Source organism: Manis pentadactyla, chromosome 14 (genome assembly GCF_030020395.1).
Source record: "Manis pentadactyla isolate mManPen7 chromosome 14, mManPen7.hap1, whole genome shotgun sequence".
NCBI classification, from domain to species: domain Eukaryota; kingdom Metazoa; phylum Chordata; class Mammalia; order Pholidota; family Manidae; genus Manis; species Manis pentadactyla.
Window position 1 is genome coordinate 87535133 of NC_080032.1, and position 26331 is coordinate 87561463.

Consider the following 26331-nt stretch of genomic DNA (forward strand, 5'->3'; position numbering starts at 1 on the left):
TACCCTGGAGTATTTTTGGCAACAATAAGTCACTAATTCGTTAAAGACCAGATAATTCCTAGCTTGTTTGACTGCTTATCCATATGTTGTCTGAAACTGTGTGGGTATTTTCCACACATTAATGGGAAGTTTAATATATTACCATATATTTATGGGCATTTGATATACATTAATATAAATAAGGAAGGTTCTTACCAAAAAATCAAGTTCCCTAGATATTCTTACTAAAAAGTAATTTTAATTTCACAAACAAAGTGCCTGAAAGCATAGGTGAGATAAATGCCACAATAAAGTATACCCTTTAAAGAAGGTAAAGATCTACTGGGAACAAATATATGTGAGAAAACTAAGAATATTAGTATGGATTTGATAAAGAATAATTGTTGCTGCTGTGTCCATTGCAACTTGACTATAATTTCCATTGTTTTAATTGCAGAATAGTTAAATGGGAACAGGGTGGAATATAGGCTAAGGACTCACCCTAGAGCTCAGTGGGAAAGAAAAGTGGCCCAATGGTGTTGGTACGACGTTAGCATGGATTCTACAGGGGGCAGATGCCAATACTGGATTAACCACTAAGAGACTTATTAATGGCATTGCCTAGGAGGGAAAAGAGGGCACTGCTCAGAGGCTGGGACAGCTGTCTGACTGAGGTGCAGGTCTGAGTCCAGATGAAGGGAAGAGGGAAGAGAAAAAGTCTGAGTGGAAATGACCTGGACTGCATGCAGGTCTAGGAGCGTATGGCAAGCCACTGGAGGGTTCTCCAGCTGAAAATGCCCAGCAGAGCAGGCTGACGTCTTGCAGGAATAGGCCTGCCTTAGCATTCCTCCTGGGCTCGGTCATTTGCTGAGAACAGCCTGTGCAATGTGCAGCCTTGGTTCAAACACAGTGATGGATTTCTGAGGGCGGCTCGAGCTGTGGGTCAGTGGCACTCGCCACCTTCGAGGCACACTGCCGAGGGTTCCATGGCATCGAATAGGTACTTTTATGGCTGTATATATTATTTTGGTACTGCATTTCTTCTCTGAGAAGCAAAAGGTGCTCTGGACGAACTTACGTTGGATCTGGACAGTTAAAGAAGGGAAAGAAATCCCGGAATATATTCTTGGTGGAATATTTTCTTATGGAGCTTTCTACTGCTAAGGTGGATATATAGTATTTTTTCTTTATCAAGTTATGCCTTAAAATGAACTATATGGGGAATTGTTGGCATGCATTATATAAAGTTCCAGAAATAAATTAAGGTTTTGGGAATGTCACATTTAAAGAAAGGAAGAATCCAATGATAGGTAATTCAATATTGAATCTAAATGCAAGGTGCTATATAATAAAGCTACATAATAAATATATGTATAAGTTATATATAATGAGGTTTTGGTCTCTAGCCTCTAAGGAAGAGGCAGATAGGTAAAGGGAATAGATTTAGCTTCTGTTAATATGGAAGATTTAGATCATGTTCAAAGAAGAATTCCCTAAATATTAATCTGTTACAGAGGCTTTCACTAAGGGAGGCTTTAGAATATCACCTTTAAAAGTTCCTAAAAATAGAATATGTTTGTATTTCTCTGTGGCCATAGAAATGACAGTCTGTCCTAACTTCCACACCTGATTTTCAGTCCTGAGGTCACATTTCCGGAAGACCCGGGCTCATTTCTTTCAGGCCTGTGGCTGGGTTAAGCCTGTCCCACAGGAGTTCAAAAGTCATTCCATGGTGGTATGCGGAAACCATCTGCTTCAGTTGAACTCCATGTAGCGCATTCATTTTTTTAAAAAGGGTTGATGACATCACTGAGCAGAAGAGTGACGGGATCTGAGGGTGCCACTTACGTCTTAATGTCTGGCTCTCCTGTGGAACAGGCACTGTAGGGAGGCCAGGGTAGAAGCCGAGACTGGTCAGAGGCCGCTGCAGAGTCCCAGGAGGGGATGAAGGCCGCTTCCTGAACTAACTCGTGCTGGCTGCCAAAGGATATTCTAAACACAGGGTGGGGTGTTTCAGCTTAAAATATTTATTTTCTGTCAAGTAATTTGCATAAAACGTAATGATCGAAAGGTAGTACCTGTAATCTGAGAAAAAGAATATTAAGGATTTCATTACATTAATTTAGTGAAGGATGTATTTCTTCCCATAGAATCCTCATTTGGGAAGATGGCAGCTTGGAGATCAGTAACATCACCAGGAGTGACGGAGGCGTCTACACCTGCTTTGCTGACAATAATAAAGGGAGGGCGAATAGCACTGGGACTCTGGTCATCACAGGTAAGAAGCCATTTGGGTAATATTGCTTTTTTTTGTTTTAGTCTGAGAATGTTTAATTGCTAATAAATGTAAGACACGTGGTTCAGCCCTAAGCCTCTAAGACAGTCCATGCATTGATGCATTTCCATCTCAAAAGTCTTCTGGGCATATCTCTTGCTTCATGAAATTGTTCCTAGAATTTGAATTTGAAAACTTACTCCTTTGCATAGAGAAATCAAAATGTGTTGATTTTTATTTTTAATGTATCATGTAATGCGATGATTCATATTGTTTTAAATTGTAAAGCTTTACTCCTTTATTTAAAAACGCACAGATCCCACGCGGATTATCCTGGCCCCAATCAATGCCGACATCACCGTGGGAGAAAATGCCACCATGCAGTGCGCTGCCTCCTTTGATCCCGCCCTGGATCTCACGTTCATCTGGTCCTTCAATGGCTATGTGATCGATTTTAACAAGGAGAACACTCACTACCAGCGGAATTTCATGGTATGTGTTTTGTTCCATTTTTTTACCATCCAGTGACCCCTATGGGCGTGCACTGCAATTCCCTTCCTGTGATCCTTTATGTGAGACTGAGAAACAGGCAGAAAAGCTTTTTCTGGATCTCGTTGTACTAATAGTATTACTCAGCTTTTCTCCTGCATCTTTCTAAAATTGTCTAGCCCTAAGGATTTAGGCAGAGATATTATTTGAGAAATATTCAGTGGGCGTTAAGTCCATTCTCCTCTTAACCATAACACAGTGTTCTGTTGGTGTGTGCTGGGCCTCATTACCCGTCTAGGTTCTAGAGCCTTCACATTCCCTTGAAGTACGGGAAGCGTAGAACTTACTTTTGTTATAACCTGACTTTAAGATGCTAATTTTATTCTTTGAGGATAAGAAATAGACAAAATATGTACATAGGAGGGTTTGGAGAATTAGTCTGTATAATTTTTAAAAAGGTTAAATGGCTGTATTTTTATTTAGAATAGAAAACATAAGTCATATAAGTCCTATAACTAAGCATCATGATGTAATTGTATAGAAATAAAGGAAATAGAGGAAAAAGATTAGGAATAATGCAAGAATAACAACTTGCATGGGAACGTCATTGGTGCATTGACAGGACTGTCCATGGTGTGTTCAAGAGGCAGACTGATCCTGGCTCCTATCTTTCTGTTCTCTAGAAAGGCAGTCATTTAACAGGCTAAAAACCTGTTTAGAACATGTGCTTAGTTAAAAATATATATATTAATTTTAATTTTAGAAATCAATAATTAATATACAACTAAGAGTTTAACTCAGTAGAATATTTAAGATTTATGAAATCCTATGACATCTAAAGATTGATGAGTACCAGTACCTATTATGTTGTTTTCAAATTGTCTAGCTCTTTTAAAAAATGGTCTTCTAGAACTTTCCACTTTACAAAGCCACTTTACAAAGCAAGCTTTCAGTCAGGTCAAACAGGAATGATTTTAACTAGATGTAAACATTTCTTAAGTGTTTGTTAGGTAGTTTCATAAAACAACTATTGATTCAGTAGCAAAGTTTATGCTTTCCATATGTTAACTGTAGTTCCAGTTCTTTTTTTAGATCTAGCAGATCTAGCTATAACTATAAATTTGCAATAAACCTGATGATTGTCTTCCAATTTCTGAACCAAACTCACACTTAAAAAAAAAAACTGGACATTGGCAGAAAACTATTTTAACATTGTGCCACATGATTATTTTTTCCTTATATCTCTGAAACTAGTTTGATGTGCATAATCATAAACATGCCCATCATTCATCAAACTGACACCAATATTGTTAACGATTCAGATCGTATTTTGTTTTGCAAGAAAAGCAAATGCTTCTCACTTTTAAATCATTTTAAGAAAATAAAGTGAGCCAAACAGAGATATTATTTTTAATAAAAGACTTCTGAATTTGCCTAGTTCCTTGATGCTACAAATTGTATAATTTCAAATATATAGCAACCATAGTTTATACAGGCAGTTACTTAATAGCTGCAGTGAAGTCTGTATAAATAGATTTTGGGGTATAAATTGCCCTAAATTAGGCTGGAATTTCATATGTGTTACCTCTTTATGTTCTTTAAAATAGTAGTTACATTGGGTTCATTAATATAAATGAACATTAAAAAAAATAAATTACAAAAGATAAAGGAGGGAAGGGAGGAAGGAAAGAAACGAGAGAGGGAGGGAGAGAGGGGAAAAGAAGAGAAAGAGCAAGGGAGCCCCGGGGCTTAAAAAAGAAGAAAATAAGGAATAACTGGAATACTAATTAAGAATAGTAAATTGGATCATGAAGATGTAAAAGACTTTACTTGTCATTTGCTGTCCTCCTTCCTCCTGGGGACACCAGCCGCAGGGGTCCGCGCAGTGGCCCCTCAGCCGACGCGGAGCCGGGGCGCGGGTCTGGGCTCTGGCCCCTGCAGCTCGGGTGTCGGCCTCTGCCCGTCAGACAGTCTCTATAATGAAGGATCAGTGGTAGAAGACATACTGGCTAAACATGCAAGTTCATTGACTAAGAATACCAAATGCATATTTTTTTGCACTTTGTAGATGGACAGGTGGATTCCATTCTCTAGATAATTTAAAAATCCAGATGAATTTATTTTAAAATAAATTATTAAATTTAATTCTGTCTTTTGAACCTAAGAAAGACCTATAAAGCTTTGCCTTTCATCTTCACTCTCTGAAAGCAAACTTGAAAGTCAGACTTCACAGCTAAATGGACAACACATAGTTTGAGTAGAAGCTCGATGTGTGTTTGATCCACTTTTGGAAGATAGTCCTAATGGCTAGTAATTGCTTTTGGGCTTGTGACTAGACCTCTCTCAGGAGGAATAGACTCAGCTCTCCCCACCTACAGCTCAGTGAATGGAAAAATATGGGGATTGCAGGGAGCAGGGACAGCAACTGGAAAAGAAGGGTCATTCTGAGTTCATTTGTCCGTTATTAAAATTGCAAGGTTGAATATGTCAATATAGATATTTTTGGTTTCTTAAATAATGTGATATTTAATTCTGGCAACATTTCAATAATTGAATATAATTTTTCCTTGACAAATATTGTCCTGCACACATACCACAAGGAGGGAAGAGCAATAGATACTGACGTCAGCGAGACACTCTGTAAGACAGAACAGACGCTGACCCAGAATAAGTCAGGGATACCCCGTGAGTTTAAAAGTCAGGTGAAAATGTTTTGGTAGCTACCAGTTATCAAAACATATGGCATTATCATCTTCATGTTTTAGTAATTTAATTGCCAGAAATTAATATCAGAGGCTCTAATTAATGAAAAAAAGAATATAGAAATCAAAATTCAAATGTTTCATTTCAAGAACTTAAATTTGTATTTTCCATTTAGTTTCAGTGATACATTTTACTGAGTAATCAGAGGTGCTTTGATTTTAGCTTGCTGTTCTTGATTTTGGCCACCATGGGGCTACCTTGGATAAGGTTGCAAATTTCATAGCCTGTAGGGTCTTGAAACTTTATGAACTTAAATACATTTTCCCATATTATGTCTCAGATGTGTGATTATAAGTGATCTTAAAATTTCTTCTTTATACTTTTTCCAATTATATTCATATAGTTATCAGGGAAAAAGTAACTATACATTTTTGAACATATGCCTTTTTTTTAGGAATTTACAGTGAGCACCAGAAAAGCAAAAATAACATTGCCATTACATTTAATGATTCTGATTTATGTAAAACTCTTTTGAATATATTATTTTAAAACCATACCTATTAACTTTAAAGCTGTATGTAAACATTTAATACTGATCATACAAAAACATTAGAAAGTTAAATATCAAATTTACCTGTCATGTCATTTGTTCCTTAATTTACTCCATAAATATTCACTGACTGTTATATTATTATGTAATCACAGTCAATACATGTTTCATTTGAACTTGAGCTTATGCATAGAATGTTAAGAACATATATATATATATGTAACGAATTTAATAAATTTGAAGCTTTGATACAATAAGCTGAGAAGGAGTTTTTCAGGCATCATTTGATTCTATCAAAGTTATGTGGCAAATACATAAATTTTTCAATACAACTATAAAATGGCTACTATTTTGACTTTTCAACTTAATAGCTGCTTACTTACTTAGAGTAAATATAAGAGGCAGAGTCATCTTACTTATCACTTTAATTTGTAACCCTGGTGCTGAAAAGGACTTGAGACTCTCTACAAAAAAATATACGTTTGCAATTTATCATTTTATGCCTTTCAATGGTAGTACTTGATCTGTAGAAATCAATTTTCTTCATTAGCCACTTTGGACAACTGCTTTGAGTCATTCTCTTTCAACTATTTGACATTCTCCTTGTCTGGGCTGTTATCTTAGTTAACCACATATGTTTTTTAAACTCTCCAATTCTGGTTGTTGCCACTATAATTTTTTTCTTATTTTCTTATTTCAAATAAATATTGAAATTTTAATTCAGCAAGAAGTTATTGTGTATCTGCTTTGAATTCATAAATACCATATAAATTGTTCAGAGGTTCTGCCACGACCAGTCCTGGACTCTAGGCTCTATTTTTCCACTTTTTACTCTTGACCCTGAGCCAAAAGTGATCACGCTATGCTAAGCTTTATGTTTCCATCTCTGTAAAATTTTATTAATAATTCACTTGCTTCATTCACATTACTTCATTGGGTTTTACAAAACTAGTTATTTCGTAGTATTTTTGTGAGGATTCAGTGAGAGAGTACCTATCAAGTGCTTGGCACAGGGTCTGGCCGATCATAAGCAGTTATTAATACTCTTTATACTAGAGCAATTATTCCCCATTGAATATTCCAGAAGCTTTTGCCAGATAATTTTTTTCTGTTCACAGGTCTCATTTTTCCATAATTTAATTCTTGCATTGCTGATAGCTAGTTTGAAACAAAAAAAAATTCAAAGTATTTCTTTGCTGAGGACAATGGAGAGATAATAATAGTGAGCACTGATGGAATGCTTCCTGTTTGGCAAGAATTGGGTTCAATGGTGTTCTTCACTGCTGTCCTCCAGAGAGCACATGTTACTGTGATGTTCCCAGTTTTCGAGGTGAGGAAACAGGGTTAGAAAAGTTAAGGAACTTGCCCAAACGAATCATATAACTTACTGGTGGCAGAGGAAGGATTTGAAACCAGTGTGGTTTGACTGCAGAATCCTGTGAGCCTCACCACTTCAGTTTTTTATTTATTTGAACTTTGTTCTTGTTTTCTTTTTTAATTATTGCTTTTTTATTGACATGTAGCTATATGCAATATTACATTGTTTTCAGGTATAACTTAATGATTCAACATTTATATACTAAATGCTCCCTCTGATAAGTATAGTCATCATCTGTCATCATGTAAAGATATTGCAGTGTTATTGACTATGTTCTCTGTACTGTACTTTTATCCCCATGATTGATTTATTTTAATTGGAAGCTTTTATCTCTTTATCCCCTTCACCTATTTCACGCCCCCACTCCCTTCCCTTATAGCAACCACCAGTCTGTTCTCTGTGTTTATGAGTCTGTTTCTGCTTTATTCGTTCTTTTGTTTTGTTGTTTAGATTCCACATGTAAGTGAAATTATAGGGTATTTGTCTTTTTCTGTCTGACCGCTTCAGTTTTTAATCCATTGGTTAATACTCGTGTCTGTATCCAAATGACCCCCGCCCATTGTTTGAAAAACGGTAAAACCGTGGTGTTAACTCATAGTTTGTTCCATAATCTTGTTCGATGAACCTTTTATGCCCTCTCAAGCTTATTCAAATTATTTCATTCTCCCTGAACCATTGGTAACCTTTGCAATACATTGTAAATCAAGTCTACAGAGTCTCAGGTGGTCTAACTATAAATTCTAGTAATTCTTTCTAAAGAAAATATTAATTATACTGAACATTCCACAAAATAGGTTTAAATTTGAGACATATATTCTATATTGGAGCATGTGATGTATTCGAACAGAAATTTTGCTTCTGCACATGGGAGAGAGAGAGAGACAGATGGGCAGCAAGTTAGACGAGACAAGGAGGGTGGGGCCAGTCCAGGAGAGGGCAGGCATCAAATTAGAGCTGCAGAAAGCAGAGCAGAAGACCAGGCGGGCAGAATGAGGTGATGTAAGCCCCAAACGTGGTTCTTCACTGGGAGCGGGTTTTCTCCCCAGGGCACCTGGCCGTATGTGGGGACAGCATTGGCTGTCGCAGTTGCGCAGGCGTGGGAGGAGGGCTGTATGTTTTGGGCGTGTCTCCCATTGGTGCTGCTCAGCATCCTCGGGTGCTCGGGACTGTCCCCCACTCAGAGGATTACCTGGCCCAGATTGTCAGTAGTGCCAGGAGCGAGGAATGCTCAAGGGAGATTGAAAAAGGATGGACTAGGAGAAAGAACCGGCCCCGGGGAATTTTTAAGCTTGGTATCTTGGGAACAGAGCAGTTATATTATTTTGAGCAGATGAGAGTGCCAAGGACAAAAACATTTTAAGAGTTTAGATAAAACGTTTTCCAAAATAGACTGAGGAGCACAGAGTTCCTGCGCTTTGTGAATTTAAGGCTCTTCCAGTTTGACGAGCCATAATAGAGAGAAAGAAATGGGTAAAATGTGTGCAGTCCCCTGGTAGGCTTCTGTGACCCGCACAAAACGCATAAAGGCATGTCGCCTACAGCCACATCTTTTCTCTTCTCTTATTAGTAATTGATTGGAAAGAGAATCCTGCCACACCTCACTCATTTGCCACACATGATTTTCCTAACCTCTCTTTAGCTACCTTGATAAACCTTTACTTACACCAAACTGTTGTCTTCTTGCATTTGCTTTCTCCATCAGTAAACACGGAGGGAGGTATATGTGGCACCAGATGTGTCTGTATTAGGGGTGACTTCTTGTAGACCAGCATACTTGCACTGTGGAGCCCCGTCACCTAGCGTCACTCTGCACTGTAGCATCCCATAGGCTAGTCCTGAGCAAGCCTTTGTTGATGACAGTGCTAAGGGAATGGAACTGGCACATATAGCTGCAAGGAGTGTTCCTCAGAGCTGTGCGGACTTGGGGGAACCCCTAACAAGTCATCCAGAGCTAATGACCCGTTTGTTTTACGTAGAACTCCTTGCCTACTTAAGCATCTCTGTAGTTTTTATTCTGACTCTTTATTCTTACAAAATACTGGATGGATTTAAAATAAAAAGAAGGGGAAATAAACATGTAAACTTTTGGTGTCTTAGGAATTTTGTAATTGTACATTGTGGATTTTGATGTGTTGTTTATATTACACTAGAAATAGACTATTTTGTTATTAGCTGTCATATTCCAAAAACAGAAAACAAAACAAAGCAAAACTAACTCTTCCAGTTTGGTTTTAAGAACAAAATATTATCTACAGAGCTGGAGTTTCTGTTCTGGTTTTGCCTTTGAGAAGCTATGTGAACTTGGGCAAAACAGTCACCCTGAGCTTAGCCCCTCATCTGTCATAGGAGGAAGCCGTGCCACATCAGATGTTTTACAGCAGAATCCTTTTCACAAAGAAAATTTAAATCAGAACCTCAGTAAACAGAGATGAAGGTGAGGTCGCTCTGACTGGAGAAACTGTGAGCATGTGTGTGTGCCCTGTGGGAGATGACCTCGCCAAAGCCCTGCAACCACAGGGCCTCTCACTTCTCCCACCGCACACAGCTCCCCATTCTGCTCCCCTCCTCCTACCATGTCCAGGAAGATCTGCAGAACCCAAGGCTGCTTGGACTTTTTTGAAAAACGTATGAGTTAGGCGGTATCCAAGTTTTCTTTCAACTCTTAAACATAGGTTCTAAATCCAAGGTTTTGATGTTTATGTCCATCATTCCAAAGACTTAGCAGAGACCTCACAGAAAATCTCCCTTTTTTAGAGATTTAACTTTGAACAGTCCAATTGATCAAAATTGGACTCTTTAACTATCAAAATAGCTGAATTTGGGGATGTTCAACATTTCCATTGGTTCTATAAGTATGCGTGACCTCTTAGTAGTTATCCGATACCACTTTCCTATTTATTTTGTATGTTTCTAATGATGTTATTTAATTTTCAAAAGTTTTTTTAAAGTCACTTACTTACATTTTTTTTTATGTTCAGGCAGTCTTAAGGTTGATGCATTACTTAACACTAACCTAAATACTAGATAATACTAAGAAATTAGTGCTAATTGTGATTATGCATAAGAACAACCTTACTCTTTTGGAAGTATAATCTAATGTTTTAAGAAATGAAGTGTGATGATATTAGTAATTTGTTTCTTAAGGGTTCAAAAATAGAGGAAAAGAAAGAGAACTACCTAGCTAGATAATTAGATAAAGTAAATATGGTGAGAAGTTTACAGTTGATGAATCTAATGGCTGGTATACAGATGACCATTGTACTATTGTGTTTTCTTATATTTGAACATTTGAATAGGTCAGTCATTTAATAAGTAAATAAACAACATATATTGCATTCCTCCTGCTGTGAAAAAGTTCCCATTTTTACCTACTAAATTGTGAACCTAAATCCCACTGTCTGGCCTATAAAACCCTAGTTCAGAAATCCCTTGACCTGGTGAAACCAGGACTTTACATTAACTGTTAAGCCTTCCACCCACAGCTTAACTTAAAAATCTCAAATTCCTGTGCTCTAAAATGGAGACCTTCATAGCATCTCCCTGAGAATTCTAACAGTTGAACAGGAAAACTTATATAAAGTAGCTAGCACATTGCCAGACATCTGAAAGTCATTTAACAAATGGGATATGTGATTAGTAGGAGTTCATAGTAGAGGAAGTACTAGTGATAGTAGACTAGTTGTAGCAGCTTTAGTAGTAGCATCAGCTGCACCAGAATAGTGGCCATAGGTCAGCAGTATGACATCCTCATTTATTATCTATAGTTCAGAAGAGTATCTACTTCAGAGTTACTGTTAAGAGTAAGAGAGATTTCACATGTAAAATATATATAATAGTCCTGTGCAGCTATGAAACCCTTAGTAATATTTGCTACTAATCGTGTTAGTGGTGGTGGTGGCCATGTTTGCATCTGCTGTAGTTATTCCTTCTTTAACCTAACAAGCCACAAAGAAAACAAAACATGTTGTTTTTCCTGGACATAATGTGTCATACATATTTAATACTTTTTGCTATAAGGTTCTAGAATATTCTCTTTGAATGATATTCTTTCCTCCAACCTTCTGTATCTGTCCCTTCATTCGGAACCCTCAATGGTACAAAGATGTTCTTGCTGACCTATGGCCATCATGAGCTAGCTCTCTGTTTTATCTAGACTTGACATGTACCATACAACATATTTCTTTGTTCGTTATGAACAGTTCAGTTTGTGAGTACAACCCAGTAATTCAGACCCATTTATGTTGAAGGAATGATTTTGCAGAGTTAGTTCCTGGGGGAGTGGGAAGGAGGGAACGGGCATTTATATTTTGGGAGTCTTTTGATTCATACTTGGGGAGTTCTAAGTGGTAAACCACGCACACTCTGGAACGCGCTGCGGTCTGCTGTCACGGATTCCAGAACGTGATTCAACACTCCTCCGATGAAAGGAAGCGTTTTGTAATTCAGCCAAGCTGTGGTTTTTAGTGAAACGATAGAGAGCATTCGTATCTAATTTGTGGCCAGAATGTGCTGAGGTCCGTCATCTTTACTTGCTTTGTAAGCGTTCTGCTGACCACTGAGAACCTCAGCTTCCCCTGAGGTATGGAAATGCTAGTACCATTTATTAAAATTTCAGGAAAGCTTTTATATATACACAACTATATTTGAAATGATATAGTATGTTTTTCCTTAGCTTCCTTTCTGAGGCATTTCAGTGCCACACCTTCACCAAATATAGAGCAAACGAGAATAAAGTCTCTTATTATCGCTTTATACATGTAGCCTCTCATTACCTACCTGAGTCCTAATGTTTAAAACAGAGTTAACTTTTTAAATTCATTTAACATAAAACTTTTAGGGTATTTAAATTAAAAGTTTTTAGAGTTTATTCTGAAGATTCAGTAAGTGTAAATTTAACATAATATTTTAAGGTAAAATAGTGTGTGTTTTTCACTTCTTGCTCAAAGTATAAAAAAGCATTATTACCACATTATTCCTCTCAGAATAAAATAAATGAATATGGTAACAGCAGCATGTTTCAAACAGTATTTTGGGAGAAAAAAGGAACAATTTTATAAAGAAAAAGAATATTAAATGTAGAGCATACAAATATTTTACAAAGGGCAATTACAGTGCTGCAACTTGTTTATTTTTATACTTTTTATCTGCCCTCGATTTTTTTTATTGTAAAGGTTGAGTAAAAAACATTTTAAATATCTGAAGTGATTTATTTTAAAATTCCAGTCTAATCATTGAAATAGTGGGAGTTTAGCAACAGGATTACCTTTAATTTAAGGCAACCAAAAAAGCAGTGAATTCACATAATGAAATACAATAGAGCTGAGTGCTTTCAATTTTTAGGCAAACATTGTTCTTTCTCAAATACAACTATTATTTTATGTCATAGTCTTAAAAGATTTCATTTAATATCTTCCATTTAGAATATTTAATGTCAAATTACAGTGCTATTTGGGGTATCAAAGCACATTAAAGCAGTCTGTTTTACAAATATATAGTGTTAAATTATTTTATTGTCCTATAATTACTTTGTTATTTTATTCCTTCTCACTAGAAAATTACTCAGAAATATGTGCCTATTAGCCTTTATGATAATTCAATTTTTTTATTGCTTTCCCTATATACACAATTTTATTCTCTCCTTACCTCCAATTTTTTTAAAAGTAGAGTTACAAATAATAAAATAGTATTTCTTTACCTCCGCTCTTGGATAAATTCTATTTAGTACCACATGAGGAGTTAGGTCAACAATGAAGTCAGGCACAGCCCCCAAGACCATCTTTACTCTTGGAACAAATGGTAAATTCCCAAGGGTTGTGAAAACCACCTTCAGTTTTGATTTGCTAGCAGAGACACAACTCCACGTAAGCTATTATACCCATCGTTACAGTTCATTACAGGAAAAAAACACAGATTAACATCGGCCAAGGGAGGAAGTGCACAGGGCAGAGCCGAGAAGTACCTACACAGAGCATCCATTGTGGAAGCACTGTCTCTCTGCAGTCAGGGTACGTCCCTCCGTCAGCTTTGGCGTGCGGCAGTATGCACAGAGTATTGCCATCCAGGAAGCTGCTAGAGCTTTGGTGTCCCGGGGTTTTATTGGGGCTTAATCACATAGCACGATTGATTGATGCCCCAGTAGTTCATCTCAGCCTCTTAGATGACTGATACCGCAGCCTCCAAAGCCCCTACCCTAAGTCACAATGTTGGTCATTCTGACATGGGCAGCCCATACTAAAACTATACAGGTATAGCTAACTCCCATCTTAATACATTTTCCGACTGTCCAGTACGACCCAAGATACCTAGGCAAAGAAAGACACTATAGGTCACTTCCAGAAGCTGAGGCAAAGAACACACCTCTCTTGGGGCATGGCCACATTCCTCACAGCATATACGGGTGGTTGAAAAACTTAGAAGTGTCTATTTTCTTGCATGTTAACTGCATTCTTTTCTCTATAAATTTCTAGATTATTCCTAAAACTCTTATATTTCTCATGAAATTGGTGTGTACATAATTTGAATTACATTAATTTGAAATTGATGGATGTATCATGTATATGGATAGCAATAGTTGTTCTCAATTCAGTCATTTTATCTTAGAACATCATTGTTATCTTACCTGAAAAAAAAATCATACAGAATTACCAAAAGAATTTAATGAAAACATTTTAGATAACAGGAATTTAATACTTTATTTATGCAATATTTATTTGTTGAATTATTCCTGTATGTCAATTATAATAAGTAATTTGTATAAGACCAAGTCTCTCCCTCAAGGAATTACAGTCTAGTAGAATAAATGAACAGCCAAACAACTACAGCGGAAAGGGATAGTTACAGTGAAACGTGCCAAAGTTGATCCCTCACCCAGACTTTGGATCCAGAAAAGAAAGGTCCTTCTAAACTATGACTATGTTAGCTAAGTGTTAGAAGTAGGGGATGGGGAAATCCAGGCAATGAAAGTGATATGTGCAAAGGTCCGCAGGAAAGCGAACACACGGCGCTATAACTTGTTCACAGTGGCTGGGGCACCAGAGGTGTGTGAAGAGGTAGCAAGAATGTGTATTTCACCTTGACACCAAAATAAGTCAGTATCTGCTTATGGAATACTGCTACTGTCAGGGGCTCTCTGAACTTGATAACCCCAGGCTCCCTGTAGCTGATGTGAAGTGAACATGTATTACTTTAAGAGCAGATGCCAGAATTCTCCACAAGCAAGTTGAGTAGTTCATTCAAACAACATTTAGTTATTTTGTGTTTTATGTTTAGTGTTACTATGTTCCTGGTGTTGTGGATACAGCACATAGAGCTGCACGCATGTACAGCGCAGAGACACAGTGCTGAACACACAGGCTTGTTTCCTCCTTGCATAAAACTTGTCGTCCTCCAGGGACACCAACTTGAATCATACAGCTGTACAAATATTTCATTGTAATTGAGATACAGAATGTGACATAAGGCAAAATGTGCTATGAGAAAATACAAGAGAAAATGGCAATTTGCTTGAGGAAATGACCTGAACTGTATTGGCAGGGGCAGAGTAAGTGTTATTTAGGTGAAGGTGGTAAGGGGGTGGGGCATGAGGAGATCACATTTCAGGAGGGGAAGCATCGTGCAGAACCAGAGGTGAAGAGGACAGGATGCATTTAAGGTCTTAAAAAGGGAAGGGGCTGTTGGAGAAGAGAGTGCGAGTGAGCTGACGGCACCAGGTGAACTGGGCTGCTGGACAGAACCTAGAGAACAGAGCCCAGCTGGCCTCCGTAACACTTAGGGCTTTTATTCCAGGAAGGGGAAAAGTTTTATAAGTTTCAGTTTGTTTGTTTTTCAGAGAGGGGTGATTTGCTTATCTTTGCATGTTTCAAAGGTCATTCTGGGTACCAAATGCAGAAAGAAAAGAGTAGGATGGGCTGGATATCATGACCAGATAGGATATAGTAGTTTAGTTAGAGATGTTGGTAGCTTGGACCAGGACAGAAGTAATAGTGATGAGAAGGAATGAATACATTCAAGAATTTATGATGGAGTTGCAAGGAGTTAAAGGAGAGGGGTTGAGAATGCCTGCAAAGTTTCTGGAAAGTGTTGTCATAGATGACTAGAAAATTGGAGCGTTTGGGAGGGAAATTCAAATGGATTTAGAAGCCAAAAAAACACTAGTTGAAGATGTGGGAACCAGATTAAAATGGATTAAGGAGATATGGAAAAACACTAAAAAGAGAAAGTAATGTTTGCAAGAATAGGTATTGTCAAAATCTAAGCAACCATCAGAGAATTAAGCAGCTTAACATAAGGAAAGAAGACTAATGATTTGTTTACAGGAGAAGAAGAAAAGAGCAAAGACAAGTGAGAGATGGGAGTGGTGTGGGTGCCAGCAAGATGGTAGGATGCTGGGAGAGTGAAGGCCACTCAGGAATCCCTAGTAAAAATATGGCCAACAGGAAAGAATATGTTAGGAAAAGAATATGTGCAAGGCGAAGCAGCAGGTGCTAATGTAGAAACTGCAGCAAGTTATCTAGAAGATCTAGCTGAGATCATTAATGAAAGTGGCTACATCACACAACAGATTTTCAAAGCAGACAGAAAAGCCTTCTGTTGGAAGAAGATACCATCTAAGACTTTAATAGCTAGAGAGGAGAAGTCAGTGTCTGGCTTCAGAGCTTCCAAGGACAGGCTGACTTCCTTGTCAGGGGCTAATGCAGCTGGTGACTTTAAGTCGAAGCCAGTGCTCACTGACCATCCTGAAAATCCCAGGGCCCTTAAGAATTATGCTACATCTACTCTCCTTGTGCTCCATAAGTGGAGCAACAAAGCCTAGATACCAACAAGTCACCTGTTTACAACATGGTTTACTGGATATTTTAAGCCTGCTGTTGAGACCTACTGCTCAGAAACGGTTCCGGACTACTTCAAAGTATGACGCTCATGGACACTGCCCCTGGTCATCCAGGAGCTCCGACGGAGATGGACAAAGAGATGAATGTTGTTTTTGTGCCTGCCACCCAGCATCCATCCTGCAGTCCATGGATCAAGCATTCTGACTTTCAAGTCTTATTATTTAAGAAATACATTTTTTAAAGCTGGAGTTGCTGTAGTGATTCTTCTGATGGATCTCGGCGAAGTAAATTGAAAACCTTCTGGAAAGGATTCACTAATCTAGAGGTCATTAAGAACATTTGTGATTTCACAGGAAGAGTGGGAAGGAGTTGATTCCAGTCCTCATGGATGACCTTGAGGGGTTCAAGACTTCCGTGGAGAAAGTAACCGCAGAAGTGGTGAAAACAGCAAGAAACTAGAATTAGAAGTAGAGCCCGAAGACGTGACTGAATTGCTGTGTCTCTGGATAAAACTTGAACAGAAGAGGAGCTGCTTCTTACGGATAAGCAAAGAAAGTGGTCCCCAAGGTGGAATCTACTCTGGGTCTTCATGCTGTAAACACTGTTGAAATGACCACAAAGGATTTAGAATATGACATGAACTTAGCTGATAAAGCAGAGGCAGGGTTTGAGAGGAATGATTCTAATTCTGAAGAATTTCTGGTCTGGGTAAAATGTCATCCAACAGCATCCCATGCTCCAGAGAAATCATTCATGAAGAGTCAGTCAGTTTGGCAAACTTCCCTGTTGTCTTATTTTAAAGAAATTGCTGCAGCCACCCAGCCTTCAACAGCCACCACCGTGACCAGTCAGCAGCCGTCACCACTAAATCAAGGCTGTTCCCCAGCAAAAGGAATGACGTGCTGAAAGCTCAGATGATGATTAGCATTTCTTAGCAATGAAGTATTTTAAAATTAAGATACACATATTGTTTTTAGATGTAATATTATTGTTTACTTAATAAGACTATAGCATAGTGTAAATGTAATTCTTATATGCACTTGGAAATAAATTCATTTAGCACACCTAATTGCAATACTCACTTTATTGTGGTGGGCTGGAGCCAAAGCCACAGTATTTCCAAGATGTGCTTGTATTCTTAACATTCTTAGTCAAGCAAGAATTAAAAATCCCAGCACTTTCCAGGATCAGCAGGGAATTTCATATGTAAAGGGGCCCCTGGCACAACCTATGGTGAAGCAGGGCATTCATTCCACATACAGTCATTACAAAAACCAAAATTAAGACATTTTCAGGTCTATAATATCATGTGAACAATAACCTTGCCTATTATGTAAAATATTAACCTAACCATTAATTTTTCATCCCTTAATATATCTGGATATCTGTAATTGGAATAGTAAATCAATATTTTTGATTCTCAGAAAAAAAATTATCTGTTTGAAAAATTGAGTTTTCCAAATTTTTCTCTCAAGAGGAGTAAATTGACTCTTGAATAACATGGGAATTAGGAATGCCAACTTCCCCTATGCAGTCAAAAATCCCTGTGAAATTTTTGACTCCCCAAAAACTTAACTGTTAAATGCCTACTGTTGTCTGGATGCCTTACTGATAAACAATCACCACATATTTTGTATGTTGTATGTATTATATAATGTATTCTTAACAATAAAGTAAGCTAGAGATTTTAAAAAATGTCTTTTCAAATGGTGCAGATGTCCAAAAAATTTCTGCAATATATGTATTGAAAAAAATCTGTGTGTAAGTGGACATGCACAGTTCAAACCCCTGTGGTTCAGGGGTCAACTGTAGTTTGGAGATCATGAGTCGGACTTCAGCATGCTGCCCCACCGGACAAGCTGAGCAACCTTAGTTAAATTACTTGGACAGTCTAAGTCCCACTTTTACCTTTAATACGGTGGGCATAATAGGGCCCGTCTCCTAGGACTGTTTTCACAAGAGAATCGAGGGAGAGTATACCCTTGCACAGCCCCACAGCTCATACGAGTGAGTAGGCATCCAGTGAATATCAGCCATCGTTAGGAGCTGCATTAGAGGCTGTGGCATTCACAAGCCCCCCCTCAAGCCTCCTTCAAAAAATATATGCTGACCATTCTTATAAGTAGGGGGAATAGAGCAGTAAACAAAACCAAACTCCTTGCCCACGTGGAGTTTGTATCTTGGCCAAAACAGAACATGTTAGTAGAACTGTTCATTTTAACAGTTTCTGCACACATTCAGTACATTTATAATAAAAGCAACACTGGCACAAAATTAAAATTAGTCAACTAGATCAGCTCTGTAAAACCAAATTAAGTAATTCTTCCTAGGCATACATCATTTACTTATCCTCAGACATTTAGAATTAAGATTTTTAGACCTTAACAATTTCTCTTTAAAAGATTTCGATGACATAGATCCATGCCTTAAATCTAGGGTGGCTGAGATAAGACAAATAATAGAATGTTAAGATACTAGGCTAAAAAACTCCTTAAGTAATTCATTCACTTTATTTTTCCCTTAAGAGACTGAAGCCCAGTGCGAGACAACCTAAACAAGGCCCCATCAGAATATCTAGAACAGGTGCCTCTTGGTCGTGTTTACTTTGTCAGGGGAACATGTACGTCTTGTGTCCTAAATACAGTGTAATTGGCAAGAAGATGTACTGATGTGAATGACTGCTGTTTTTGCTAACAGCTGGATTCCAATGGGGAACTGCTCATCCGAAATGCCCAGCTGAAACATGCTGGGAGGTACACGTGCACTGCTCAGACAATTGTGGATAATTCCTCAGCCTCAGCTGACCTTGTTGTGCGAGGTAAGAGTTCCAACATTTTAAATCACAAAACCAAAGGTATTTGACTTGCATAAACATGTATAATCTTCTGGTAACTCTGGTATGAATTCTTACATATTTAGAATTTTGATCCTCGAGAACAGCTTCTCACCCTTCCCTAAGAATGATTTATGCCAGACAAATAGTAAACAACACTGATTTTGTTTGTTTTACTAACTACGCATTTTCTAGAAACTTACACTGCGTACCTGCAGCTCAATGTTTGTGCTTTTAAACTTAGGGCTCATCAGAAGATCTCAGTTCCTGAGTGTCGTGTTGTTCCCTTTTTATTTTTTACAGAAAAAAATACATTGGTGCCATTTACTATAGCCTCAAGTGATACACATTTATCACTGTCACCTTAGAATAAAATAGTTAATTGATACATGTATCACTTTTCTATTTACTGCTGGTTTCAGACTAGTACTTTTGTTCATATAAATAACCAAGAATGTGCGAGGATATTTGCTATTGAAAGGGGTGGGATACCCCTCTTTGCTACTGGCCTCTGCTGTGTAGCCTGTGAGGCCAGCTCAGAACATGCCATACTCTATTTAAAAGCATTCATTGGCTCTTCAGTCACTGCCTGGAGAATAAAGAGCATTCCTTTTAAGTACCCAGAAAGTTCCACACTTTGACCTCAGCCTGCTTAATTACCGTTAACTCTCACCATTCCTGGTAGCCAGGCCCACTGTCCAACTAGTCCACAAAAATACCCTAGGATTTCTACCTCTGTTCTCTGGTTCAGAGCATTCCTTCCATGTCCTGTTCTCATTGTTGCCCAAACTTGATCCATCCTTCAAAGCTTGGCTCAAGTATGACCAAATTAGTGAGTCTGATGTCTCAAATATGAGCCCCTATCTTCTAAACTTTCATAAGTTACTACTTTCTCTAATGTATTTTATAGCAATCTGTACATATGAGTTATCTTCTCTACTAAATGGTGAAAGTCACATATGCATTTTTTATTACTATTTAGCGAGCTGCAGAATCCATTTCACAGTTTCACTTTTATCTCTTTGTGTCATGTTAAAATTATTAGCTTTTCACATTTCACCTACTAGCAATATTCATTGACTGTTATTTATTGCACATATTTTCAGTCAATTTTTGCACAATCAGACAAATAATTTGTAAATGAGATATCTATGGTTTTTCTTCATACCCTTCTGAATCCAGAGCCGCGTAATCTCACTGACTCTCGTGCCTCCTGCATTTCCCTCTAGAGCATTGGTAACATGGAGTCCCCTTGTCACACTGGGAAAATGCTGAAAAGCCTTTCATTCCAGTCGAATATATTCTCCAACAGAGTAACTGAAGTCTAGCTGAAGTTTCTTTACCCAAAAGAAATTAGACATCCATTCCACATATCCTTTATTAAAAATTAATAAATCCCCAAGGCTACAATGTACTAAACCAAAGAAGGTCATTTACATTCAGTATTTCCACTAAGAGTATTTTGTCATCTGGGACATCTGTTGTCTTTGAGAGTTACCCAGAAGAGGGACTAGTTCACTGTTCTTTCTAATCAGGCCACTAGCTGTCAATTGAAATTATTTTCATATTAAAAGAATTAGCATTAAGATCACAACAGGGGTTATGTTACATTGCAAGTACATCAGTGTCTTCATATATTGTAATTACATTATGGGAAACTCCCAGTCTTCAGGGGGAGAGGAAGTTTTTATACATATAATCAAAGAATATTAATTATCCACACATATAAGTAAGAATCATCAGGTATATTTTGTATGGAGGTGAAAACCAATAAAAAGAAGATATAGCAAGTATGTGGAAATATAAAGGTTTTTTTTTTTTCGAAAGTTGATTAATAATATCTTAAAGCAATGGAACTTGGCAAATGCACTCAGTAGAAATATGATACAACATCTTAAGTTCCTGCACTACAGTAAGATGTTAACAAAAAAACCTATACACATAGATGAAAAGTATTGCCTAGCACTGTTAAAAATCTGCAAGTCATAACCATGATCTAAACTTTATATCTAATATTATAAACTATATTACTTTATATCAAGAGAAATCTGCAATTCAGATAGCCAAATGCATTTCTGCACAGCTTGTGTCAAAAAATATATATAAAGTAGACCATCTTTTTGTATTTAAATCATGGGATATAAACTTAAACAGTTTTCTTTATTTCTTAGAGTAATGATGAATAATATATAACAAGACATAATATGTCTTAAGTAGTAGTATATTGGTCCATTTATCTACTTAATTATGTTTTCCCATCTAGACCAAGAAATCAAAACCTGGAATCCATGGACAGGACTTCTGATATCATATATAAAATCCATGTATATGTGCATTTTCCTGGGGAGAGTATTTATAATTTTCATCAGACTGACATAGCTAGCAATGGCCCAAAAGGACATTTTTGTCTAAAAGGCCAAGAAACTTAATCTATTATTATTTCCCCCACCCCAATTAGATCAAGACTCTTTGAAAAGAGAAACTAAAGGACGATTATTTACTTCATGCTAATAAAAAAATAATAAGTTTCATGCAGTGAGGTATAATAGCATATTTAGATTTTGAATTGCTTTTGAAAAATTCAATTGTCACTCAACCTTTCAAGAGTATGTTTCAAAGCATATTTTACATGTTATCTATCAGAATTTAGGTATCTCTAAGAATTTACCATATTTGAGATGAACTAATTCTAATTCTTAATCAGGTATCAGTTATCTGAACTGCAGATTCTGAAATTAGTGCTATAAGAGGAACAGTGAACAGATTTAGAGGGAAAGTAATTTCCTCTGATGATCACTGAGGAATTTCTTTGGCCATAAAACTAGTTTAGTGCATCAACTATTAAGCCCTACTAGAAGGCTAAAATGAAAGTAGACATATTCAGAGATTACTTAGACAACGTGGATTTCTTTTAGCCTAAGTTACTGTGAGGAAAATGAATACATAATGAAAAGTATCCTGTGTATCTGTGTGTTTGTGATCATAGATGGGTGAGTGTGGGTGTGTGTACAAATCTTGATGTAATTTGAATAAGAGAGGAAAATGTATTTTAGGCTTATGCTTTCCATTATTGCTTTAAAATGAGTTATAAATGGAGGCAGTGAGTTACTTAAATCTGAATGCTTCTAAATATAAAACTGAAATTAAATATAGGAACAATTTAGCCAAAGGAATATAACATTGGTTCTGATTTCATGGGGCTTTTTGCCCAGAGAAAACTCACTTCCTCTTTTATCTGTTTAATAAATAGGACTGAAAAAGAAGATGGCAATTATTACTGTTAATCAAAAACAGTTTATAGAAAATGGCCCAATAATCAGATATTAGCCATTGTCTTTTTTAGCAGCCATAAATGTTTACTTATTAAAAGCTATTGTACTTCAATTTATTTACCCACTAATTGAGTCCACATATGCTCAAGAAAAAAAGACCATAAAAATTACAGACATTGTCTGTTCCTCCAGCTATACAAACAATTTCAAATATGGGGTCATATTGGCTATGCCATTTTCACATTGGCCATGATTTCCAAGGCTGCCTTCTGTATTCTATCCTTTCAGTTTGGAAATATTTCTGGTAGTCTTTCTATAGTAGAGAGATTATTTTTACAAAAGTAACCTTTATTCAAACAATGTTGTCTTCAAAGCCCAATATTTAGAATTCAAGCTACATTTATTGGAAGAAATCAAAATTATTTATTCTCTGGAAATATGTTCATTCAATGTTCTAAAAACTCTTTCACTAAAAACAGCAGAAATTTTAGGTAAATCAGTAAATATTCTTCCTCACAGCCCTGGCAAAGGCAAAAGACCTTATTCTCTGAAATAGACTTCAAACCGCTCAGGATTCCAACAAATTTAGATAAATTAAATAAGAAATTGTGCAAAAGTGCCAAACAAGCCACAATGAAAGAATCAGGGGAAGGAAAAAAGCGAGTCAAAAGAATCAGAGTTCACAGTACCTGACGTACTCTAAATAATCAGAATAAGGCTAAGGATAATCCTGCCAAAATCTTTACATGATTAAGAGTGGAAATGGTAAGAATGAGTTAGAAAAAAAAAACTATAAAAGTGAGGCAGTTGGACTGGAAAATAATATCCAAAAGTGATCAGTGTAATTACTGAAAATAAAAAATAAAATAATGGGTTGTTAAAAAACAGTTAGAATAGAAAAGGACTAGGGACCTAAAAGATATGAGGAAATCACTACGTTTCAGCCCAGAGAAACAAAGACAAATTATGAAAAAGAGGTTATGACATTCAGGATATAATGAGAAAGCAATATTTGTCAAATTGAACTACCAGAAGAAATACTAGAGATAGCAGGAGAGAAAACATTTTCCAAAAGATAATGACTATAAATTTGGGGGAATTCGTAACAAACATGACTTGAATCACAATGAAACACAAGAAAAAATAAAAAGTAAAATTGCAGAACTTTCAAGACAAGTAGAAGATTGTAAGAGCAGCAAGAGCAAAAAAAAGTCAATTTTTATAAAACAAAGCAATATACTGACAGTGGACTACTCAGCCCCAACAATAAAAGTCACCAGGTCCCGGGGACGGGAGACGCCAAGATGGCTCCGGGGGACAGCCCCCTCTGGTGCGTGAGCCCCCTCACGCTGAGAGTTGCTCTATGCCAGTGGAAGTGGCAGTGCTGAAGAAAATGGCATGAATCGCATGACCGCTTCTGCCCCGGTTTTTGAAACTGTCAGTCCGGAGGGTGCCAGTTGCCACATCATGAGGACGTTTGAGCAGTCTTGCCGAGAAGCCTGCACGAGGAGCACATGAGGTCTCCTGAGAACCAGCCCTGATTTCCCGTCATCTGAGTGGGCCACACGGAGAGCAGGTCCCCCCTTCTGCAGCGGATCCGCCAGGAATGCTTTCAGGTGACTGTCGCCTCAGCCAACGTCTTGATTAGAACTTCCATGAGAGATCCTCATCAAGAATCAGCTAAAGAGCCCAAGAATTCTTAATCCGCAGCAAGCGTGAGAGATGATAATGGTTATTGTTGCTGTGAGCCACTGAGTTTTGGGGGAAATGTGTTATGCAGCAGTAGATAACGAATTCAACCATGGAGTAAGGCCTTCCGTGTGCTGAAAGGAAAATAACTGTCACTGAAAAGGTATGTCCAGGCAAATTATCATTCATGACGCAGAACACTAAAGCTACATTCAGACAAACAGAAGCAGAGTTCATCCCCTAAAGACTCTAAGGCCCAAAGGAATGTCTAATGGGTAAAATTCAGGAAGAAGGAAAATAATCCCAGAATAAAATTCTGAGATGTCAAAAAGCATGGTGAACAAAGGAACCAGTAACCGTATGGATAAGTCAAAGCAAACGGAGCTGGACTAGATTTCAGAATGCGCTGCAGCCTGGGTTTGAAGACTGGTAAGAATGACGAGTTGCCTTCTGATCAAGTTGGTAGTTGTTTTTACTTCAAATTTGTATTAAAATAACAAACCAGACATATCTCCCTATATAGGTATGTGCATGTATGTGTGAGTATGCATATCTTATATGGTCAGGTGTAGAGAATGCATGAAAATGATAATCATAAAATATAGAAACGTGGTTACCTCTGGGGCTGCAGACAGGAGAGGAGGAGGGTGTGACGAAGGAGGGAGGGGCCCACAGGGGGCCACATCTGTGTACGTAGTGTTTTAGTTCTTAAGCCAAGTGGTAAGTACTTGGGTGGCCATTTCTTATAACTTTTCCTAAGTGTTAAATATTTCTTAATACATTTAATTTAATAAAATAGAGGCACAGAGTCACCTGCTATCCTCCACTTCCTCACCACCAGCCTTCTCGTCAAAGGCCTATAAAAAATCTTCGTACAATTTAGAGTTCCCCAGAGTGGCTGTACGTCAGATTTGCCACTCTGATTAATTTAAAATACACAATTCTAAGCTTCCTCTTGGAAGTTTCTGAATCAGTAGGTCTTGGGTGGACTTAGCAAAACCAGATAAAAGAGCTGCCTGGTGAGCCACGGTGCATCGGCACTGGGTGCAGAGACTGACCCGTGCAGACATGCTCGACTGACTCTCAACAAAGGAGCAAGAGTACTTCAGTAGACAAGGGTAGCCTGTTCAATATATCGTTGCTAGAAAAATTGGGCTTTCATGGGTTAAAAGAACAAACAAAAAACCTTGACCTAAATCTCAAACCTTAAACAAAATGAACTCAAAATGGATCATGGACTTACATGTAAACTGTAAAACTATGAAAATTTTAGCAAAATAATATAGGTGAAAATCCTCAGCACCTAGGGGCAAGTGAAGAGTTCTTAGACTTGACACCAAAGCCAAATGCATAAAAGGAAAAAAATAGTAAACTGGACCTCATCAAATTAAAAACTTCTGCTTTGTGGAAGTCCCTGTAAGCTACAGACTGGGAGAAAATACTTGTAAACCACACATCCAGGAGAAGATTTGTATGTAGAATATACAAAGAACTCTCAAAACTCAAAATTAAAATAACAAAATGAAACAGGCAAAATACATGAACAGATGTTTCATATATAAATGGCAAATAAGCATATGGAAGATGTCCGACATCATTAGCCATTAGGAAAATGCACATTTAAAACCACAGTGATAAATCACTAAATGCCTATCCAAATGGCTAAAATTTAAAAAGAAAAAGTGATGCTGAGAAACTGGGTTACTCACATATCGCTGGTGAACATGTACAACGGGACAGCCCCTCTGGAAAAGAGTATGGCAGTTTCTAAACATGTGCTTACCAAATGACCCAGGAGTTGCACTCTTGGGCATTTATCTCAGAGACATAAAAACTTACATCACATAAAAATATATACACTACTGTTCATAGCAGCTTCATTCACAGTAGTCCCAACTGGAAACTACCCATGTACCCTTTAACAGGTGAATGGTTAAACGAACTGTGGCATACATAGCAGTTCTGTGGAATACTGTGTGCTCGGCAATGAAAAAATGATCTATTGATACACACAACTTGGATAGTTTCAAAGGGAATTATTCTGAGTGTAAAAAGCCAATCTCAAAAGCCAAATCATGCATACTGTATGATCCCATTTATGTAGCATTGTCGAAATGACAGAATCACAGAGATGGAGAATAGATGAGTGGTTGTTAGACGTGGGTTAGGGAGGGTGAGGAAGGGACGAAGCTGGAACCACGACAGGGACCACAGGGACCCTTATGAGGAAATCGTGACTGTGGTGGTGGCCCCGAAACCCACACATGTGAGAAGACCGGAAGTTGCTTAGAGATAAACAAACACTAATACACGAACAAAGGCATGGAAAACT

General features: G+C 37.5%; 1 protein-coding gene across 4 annotated transcripts in view; it reads left to right on the plus strand.

Annotated features, from left to right (window-relative positions):
* The window catches only part of CNTN1 (contactin 1), a 263071-nt gene that overhangs the window by 177778 nt on the left and 58962 nt on the right, over nt 1–26331 (plus strand). For all 4 annotated transcript variants that reach the window (XM_057491253.1, XM_057491252.1, XM_036889464.2 and 1 more), the window contains 3 exons: nt 2130–2257; nt 2571–2746; nt 18903–19023. In XM_057491253.1, coding sequence (XP_057347236.1) covers nt 2130–2257; nt 2571–2746; nt 18903–19023 — 425 coding nt within the window. The remainder of the gene's footprint in view (nt 1–2129; nt 2258–2570; nt 2747–18902; nt 19024–26331) is intronic.